The following is an 8,146-nucleotide window of genomic DNA, read 5'->3' on the forward strand; positions in this document are numbered from 1 at the left end:
GGGGAGAAGGGGGACTGGGTGGAAAGCTGTAGGTGGCTGGCTTTATCAAGCGAAAAACAAACAAACCCACGTTTCTAGAAAAGAAAACCCCACAGCTGAAGCCATATCTTAGTCTGCTTGTGTTTACGGTAAGTTGGAATTGATATTTGCTGAACTTTTGTGTATGATTTGATGAGTCTCTTCTTGCTTATTTTTTAAGAGGATTGACCTTGCTATTTAACTTGTATATTAGAAGATATTAGCTCTTAGTCTAGCCTAATATTAGTATACGAGCTCATAATCTATAAAATAAAACTAGTACTTAATTTCCAGTCAAATAGTCTGAACTCAAGCAACGCTTTATCAAAATAGACTATCCTCTAAATTTAGTACTAAATTGGGACTATTTTATTGTATCAAAAAAATTAGAAAATATTTAACTTTTAAACATTTTATTTTTAAAAAAAATATTAAATAATTCAACATTTTATCAATAAAAATTTGAACAAACTTTAAATAATTTGAATGAGCTGTCTGCCTCTCTTTTAAGAATCTAAGCAGTTTGCTGTATAAAATAACCATAACTCATAAACTTTTTTTATATTTTCATAATTATATTTATTATACGACTAAAACTAATAATTGAGCACAAAGTTTTGATATTCTAAATTTTTATATTTATATTTTTCTCACTTAAAAAGTCTGATTAAGTTTTGATTAAATTTACAACGATATATTCTTTGTCTAAAATAAATTATTTATTAGAAAATTATGATTTTCAACATTGAGTAGTTCAGCCTTTTAATAAGATGCTGAATAATTTAATATTTTTAATAATAAAACACTTTAACTATTCTAACTCTTTTACTATATCCTATAGTAAAATAGATTATATTCAGTATTAAGTTGTAAGGGTGATTTACGGTGATAAATAAAGGTGAGAAACGGGTCAAATTGGTCAAAAACTAAATTACAACCATACAGTACTTTCCTCTTTCTTTTTCTGTCTTTGGACGCTAAGAGACTTTACCCTAGATTGGAAAAAGTCCGTGTCTCATCTTTAAGTCCATTCCCTAGCCTTTTGAGGTTAGCTCCATGAGTAGGCAGTCAGGCACAGTTTGTGAATCATCAAATGCTAGATGTTTTATTCATAAGAGAGATGATTTCTAGCAAGAGATAGTAGCAATTATGATGTCCGACTCTGACTCACTTCTAAAGAAGGAGAACATAAAAAGTTCCTTGTAAATGGAATCTTTGCCGGAGCCGATCGAGCTAGCTGAGACCTGTGCGGCGCGCCGACAAATTCCAAAACGGGATTCTCTCCCATTTAGATGCTGATGCTGCTTAGATTTGCTAACGTACGTACGAAGTAGACAACATGCAGAGTTTCCAGTATCTGGACTCTGGAGCTTGCTTCATTTCTTCACCACCAACTTCTAATAACTATTAGGACTCGAGATAGTAACGTGCGTATATACATATATATATATATATGTAGAGGAGGACACGCAGACATCTGGAAGAAGACGGGGGGGGATTGCCCAGGTGGCATGCATTTACCGACCATTGACCAGTGACTCGGAGAGAGAGAGAGAGAGAGACGAACTCTGGCACGAGGAGTTGTTGGGCTTTGGGAGTTGTGTTGGGTTGGAGAGGCTTCACATCTAGAGGAGGGGGGAGGAGGAGGGAAGAGGGAGGAGGAGGAGAAAGAGTACGTCGTTCTGACTTTAAAAAAAAAAAGGTTCTGAGAAGAGGACCCCATGCACCCGTCTATCCATCCATCCATCCATCCATCCATCCAACCTCATCATCATCTCATTGTTTGTTGTCAAAGATTGATGAGCTCACACACGGAACACCACCAGATCCTGATGTGACCCTTCACTCTGACCTCTTTAGATCCATCTCTTTCTTCTTCTTTTTTACGCATATGATATATCTATATGTATTTGAACTAGTCCAATATGTATGGATTAATTTATTTTTGTCAAAAAAATAAAAAAAATTAATTAGAGTTAATATATGTCGGTAGTCTTTAATAAGGAAGATTAGTCTAATAGTTGCTGAGCGTGAAATGGATTGATGCTGTTCCGTGTCGGGCGAGGAGCAGCGGATCCCAGCGTCCTCCGTCTGTTATCTGCAGCTCCGGTGGTCGTAACTCCACCTAATCTAATAAAAAAGCATCACGTGACAGGGGGGGCTGTCAGAGATCGAGGCGCACGAGAAGGGGGGACATCTGCCGCACGTGGGCCCCACCGTCCTGGGGACGAACCGGGCCCCGGCGGTTGGAACGCGAATCTCACGTGCCCTCACGTGATATGCTCCGACGACACCTGCTTAAACGGAACCATACTATTCTCTAATTTAGACAAAATTATAATTCACACCCCATCTTTAGTAAATTTGAAGATACAGAGTGCAAAATGTAAAAAAGAACCCCAACGTATCAACAAATTTGGAACCATCTATCTCTTCTATTCGGCCACTGTTTGAGAGCTATACTGAGACACTGTTCATTGTTTACTTTCACTTTATACTTTTCAGGCGGCAAACAGTAAAATATAAAGCTTCTTCTACGGAGCATGTCAGAAGAAAAAAAAAAGAAAAGAAAATGCTATGCTATGCTATGCTATGCTATGACCTAGCTTGAATAATTTCATCCCTCCATCTTCTTCCTTCTCCCACTTGTTTGATGCAATGTCCAATCAAGTCGCCTGTTCACCACCAACTGCATATATACGTACGTGAAACATCAAACATGCAAGCTTATTATGTAGTACAATAATTAAAGACAGTTATCTGTACTTAATCACGAAATTCCATAGTTTGAGAATTTCGATGCACTTGTTGATTCTTAAGTACATAGTTCTATCCAAAGGTAAGGATCTAACGGTAAAATAGCATCTTCATACAGTCGCTGGAGAGGGATCAAGGAAATTAAGCTCGCAAAAGATGACACCAGAAATCAAAAGTCAACGATTGTTCATGGATGCATTGCGGTAGAAGGGGAGAAGTCAACGACAGGAAGAAAAAGAAAGAGAGGGCGAAAGGAAAGGTCAACGGCCATTTCCCAGCTGCTTCTTGAAGGCTTGGATGAGCAGGAAGAAGCCGGACTTCCCCTGGCCATGCCTCGCGAGCTCGTCCTCCAGCCACAGCCTCGTCTCCGCCGTCACCCTCGTCTTGAACATGAACAGCGCGCAGCCGGCGGCCGCCGGATTCGCGAACCACCAGTCGTGGACGTCCCACATCATATCCACGACGGAGCCGTCGATAAATATCGTCTGGTTGCCTCGGAAGTTCCACTTGAGCCTCCTCACGTGCACCACCTTCTTCTTGTCGATGCTCACCGACAGCTCCGAGTCCTTGCAGTCCATCTCGTCCCCCTTGCACCTTATCGAGATCTCGTGCTCCTTCCCGTCGCTGCGGAATCGCGACGTCGTGGAGTAGGAGGTCGCGCCGCGGACTTGCTCCTTGCGGGTGAGGAGGGAGAACTTGGCGACCGGGATGGCGGACTCGAAGAACTTGACGAAGTCCCTGCTCATGTCGCCCAGCAGCAGGCTGAACTCGCCGTCGACGATGACCGCCACGTAGAAGTCCTTCACGGGTTCGGGTCCCGACCCGTACTTGGCCCCGCTGATGTCCCAGTACAGCCCCACCACCGAGTTCTCCGTCACGAACGACCGGCTGCCCTTTCTCTTATACAAGATCTGGGTCTCATTGGGCTTCGAAGAGCGGCGGGAGGAGATGCCGTCCTCGATGGCGACGGCGAGCTGAGACGACGGAGGACTAGCAACAGCAGCAGCAATAGTACTACTACCACCAGTAGTAGTAATAGTGTGAGGTTTAGACCAAGAGATCTTGACGTGCACTTCTTTGCGAGTGGAGAGGATGGATTTGTAGACGCTGGTATGGACGACGGCGAAGGAGCCGCCGATCACGCCGGCGGCCGAGCAGGAGACGTCGGGGAAGCAGGAGGCGAAGTCTCTCATCGTCGTCGCTTGCAGAGACGTAGTTCTCCTTTCGCTCAACATGCACGTATATCAGTTACTAGACTGGATTATTGGATTTGGATAGGGAGGCAAAGAACATCTATCGATCTATCTATCGATCGATCGATGGCTCTCGGGTTGGTAAATTAAATGGTAGGATCATAGAAAGTGGAGGTTGCGTCTCAAGTGCGTCACAAAGAATTGAAATCGATTCAATTCATTCAACCCCACGAACAACAAACGTGAGGGGAATATTATGACGTGGTTATTAATGGCCTCCTACTAAGTCGTTAAAATAATAGTTGACAACGTTGACTAAATCCCGTAAGTGGTGGTAAAACTAAGTTCGAGTCAATCTTTGTTCGGCTACTTTGATTTCTACGGTGGATTTAAGCTGTTGGTGGAAAATGACAAGCACTATAGTATGTATAGGAAGTCGCTCAGTAACATCAATTAATCATCTTAAATTCATAAAGTTACCTTAGAAAATTAATGCGTTAGGTAACGAACCATTATCGTATAACCTCAAAATTAAAGGAAAAGCCTGATGGTATATAGTTATACTCTGGCTAATTATTACTTTAGTTGGTGAACACTGTTTAATAAAGAACAATATTATTGTTGTCATTATTATAACTTCTTGACATCAGATAGTAATAATCACACTAAAATCCCTAGACTATTGTCTAATTTCTTATACAAATTCTTTCATTCTTTTTAACCAATACTTTGACTCCCTAAACTATAAAAGTTTAACGTAAAATTGAATTATTTTTCTCTCCTTTTCTTTTTAAAATAAGAGTAAAATGATCCCAGAATGGCCTGAGGTTGATTACATATGTGCCCACTCAAATATTATTTTTTAACAAGAAATTTCGGGTTGTAATTTAGTCTAAACTATAGAGAGTTAAGTGCGTGAATTTGAAGTTCACAAGGATAATTTATAATAGAGCAAGTGCATCATGTTATGAAAACCCAAATCAAATGATCATTATAATTAACCCCCATATGATTGCCTAATCTATTTCTAACATTGCTACATATATGAGGAATTAATGACCAAACTTAGATCAAACATGTCCAGCACTACTGTGAATCATATATATTCTTATCATGAAGATTATTCGTGACACCAACCCCTTTGATCACATCAAGTAACTTAATTAATATTTATGCTAATGATGCATGCAGAAGGAGTTCAAAAAAAAAAAAAATCAAGCAATTATAAGAGGATTAAGTCAAAAGCAGCATCCACAATTTGAAATCAACATGCCAAGGTCTATAGATAGTCAAGAAGAATACCTTCCATCTCAAAAGGAAGTTGCACCTTTCAAAGGTTATGAGAAATGAGATTCATTGTGATCTCAAAGATCCAAGCTGACCATGACCCAAAGTATTGACCACCACTTAGGCACTAGCAAAGTGGCATCTAAATTAATTCCAATTATAATTTATTTGGTTAAGTTGTAATTGTTAGTCGATTGGTAACTACGATGTAAAAAGACTTTATTAACTTCACATAAGTATAATCTAATTCGAAAATGATAGATATAATTTAGTTATTTTATGATCTATTCATATTGATGCCAACAAAAAAATGTTACTTTTGAATGAAACAAGAAAAATATAACAATTGAAATTCAATGTAGACTATAAGTGAATTAAATGCTTCAAATTGAAGTACAGAGGACTTAAAGAAGCTGGCAAATTAAATTGAGCTAAATGACAGGGTTAGATGGTAATTTGCTCTTAGAATTAACTTTTTTGCAATTGAGAGATACAACCAAGAATCATGAGAGTACATGCTGGATATTTACTACATATCATGGAGATTAAGTATATTATTTTTTTCTTAAAATATTATATTACGAAGAAAAATATAGTAGTCTCCTTATATAATTGACTCATAAATTGAACTCTACAAATTATCTCTTTACAATATTAATTAAACAAATTAGTATATACAAATTATCATATGACCCCAAATTCGAATAAGAATATTGTTCAAGCCGACATAATGTGATTGACTATTGGGTGGTTTCGAATGCATCACTTGAATCCTATAAGCTCAATGCATCCCTTTTCGGATGCAATTGGAGTCTTTGAATACATATGATTGATGTATTTGTGTATATTCGATGGGTGCGACCCAAATAAAAATCGATTGCTAAACATTCTTGATTATACAAAAAAGAGAGGACGGTGCTTTTTTTTTAAGTAGAGGAATCTCACCTTATCATGACATACAACATTCTAATAGGAACTTTTTTTCTCTTTTAACCCTCCCAAAAGAGAGAACAAAAGAGAGATCATCTTTTGCCTACCAATCCTCTTGCAATTGGATAAAAAGCCAAACTCTCTTATGCATGCCTTTCACTTAACCTAAACTCTTATTCACAAGTTATGTAAACTCAAATTAACATAGCTCGCTCACCCAATCGATTACTCATCCACACTTGAGAATGATAACTTGGGAAAAAAAAAAGAGATTCCAGTGAAACTTGTGTGCTGAATATATTACTAGTTCGGCTAGCTCTTACAAAGGTAGTAATTTTTTTTCTTCATCTATATTCTTTTCACTATTAAAGGAGCTTAAATTACGATAAATAATTGTTAAGTTGGAAGACACCAACTAAGCCTTCTAATCTTCTATCTTTAGGGGTGAAAAAAAGAAAAGGAAAAAGAAAAAGAAAAAGAAAAAATAAAATAAAAGAGAGGAGTTCTATCTTTGAGCTCCCTTGATGGGCCTTGATGGGCCCTGGGCCCCATGGGTTAGCCCATTTTCATATAAATAACATGTTAACATTTGTAACTTATAACCATTAAGGCCCTAATTGAGAGTTCAAAAACTAGAACCGGCCGCGTGCGGAAATTAACCTATTTCTATCGAAGAGCTGACTCAGTTGTCCAATCTAATTATAAAAAAGAGCAAACTCATATCATAGCTATTAATTTATCAAAATAAAAAATGAAAATGTATAACCATTTATCTTTTATCTTCTAAGTCTTGATAAGAATCTTCTAGTATTGGTCGCTCTCTTCCTCACATGAGTCAGCGAAGGTCAATCTCCAAGTAGAACACATAAACACTACACTTTTTAAGAGTTTTTGATCAAACTATAATCATGTCTGATATGAACCATCTCAAACTTAGTAGCAAAAGGAGTTAATTTCACAGTAACAGAGCACTGAAGAGATCATCAGTATTTTACTCTTAAATAGTAGAAAATTTTACATATAACATCTTGCTTTTTCTTAATGAAATTATAGTTTATTATTTGTAAATTAAATCCTATAATTTAATGAATATGTATAGAAAACATTCTTATTTGAATTAATATTATGAGAATATTCTATTAAATAGAAATATTTTATTTTTAAAATAACTAAAATATTTTTAGTATCAATTGACTAAAAATATTTTTATAATATTTTTTAGTATAGTTAACTTAACCTGGAAGTTTAGTTTAATTTGACCAACAAATCTAATAAGGATGTATTTTTTTACTCATTCGCCAAATTATAGGACTCAATGTAAATAGTAAAAATGTAGGAGGTAAACTACACTTTCGTTAAAAATACGGTGTTATACGATAGATAAAAATATTAATAAATTTAACATTATATTCATAAATGAACGAAATACAATATTAAAAAGCTTAAGCTATCGATAGTTTATTTAAAACATTTCAAATGATACATTGATAAATTTAAGTAAGTTTTATTAACACTGATCCAATTAACGTCTTATATATAAGAAAAATATGATAAACTTATCGGTATTTTCTTTTTCTTTTAGATAATTTGATTTTAGGCTTGTAATGAAATTGTATCTTCTACAATTATGAGGTAAAAATTAATCAAGGGTAGAAAACCACTGGAGCTCAGTGATCAAGATACCACCGGCCTATAGAAACTCCCTGAGCCTCATTTCTTAGAAAGATTAGCCCAATTATCTACCGGTAGAGAGTGCAAATTATAATAACAGAAAAAGTAATGGCCTTTTTGATAGATTAGGTTTTTGTTCCCTTTCTATTACAATTCACCGCGGGTCGCGTGGCATGTCTTGTAGCCACAAATTATGCTTGCTAAATTTAGAAAACAATCGAGCAAAAAGTCAGCGCTTCAATCTGTCGGCCTTCCACTTCGAGCTTTTAATCTGCTCTTCGAACATTATT

General features: G+C 36.7%; 1 protein-coding gene across 1 annotated transcript; it reads right to left on the bottom strand.

Annotated features, from left to right (window-relative positions):
- Window positions 1-3,035: 3,035 nt before the first annotated feature.
- LOC140778871 (uncharacterized) lies at window positions 3,036-4,010 on the bottom strand. Its single transcript, XM_073123763.1, has one exon. The coding sequence runs from the start codon at window positions 4,008-4,010 to the stop codon at window positions 3,036-3,038; it is 975 nt and encodes a 324-aa protein (XP_072979864.1).
- Between the last annotated feature and the right edge of the window lie 4,136 nt (window positions 4,011-8,146).

Source organism: Typha angustifolia, chromosome 15, assembly GCF_048772165.1.
Source record: "Typha angustifolia cultivar Huaian chromosome 15, ASM4877216v1, whole genome shotgun sequence".
Lineage (NCBI taxonomy): Eukaryota > Viridiplantae > Streptophyta > Magnoliopsida > Poales > Typhaceae > Typha > Typha angustifolia.

Coding starts and splice junctions, on each gene's coding strand:
- LOC140778871 (XM_073123763.1), bottom strand. CDS start 4,010: ATGTTGAGCGAAAGGAGAACTACGTCTCTGCAAGCGACGACGATGAGA.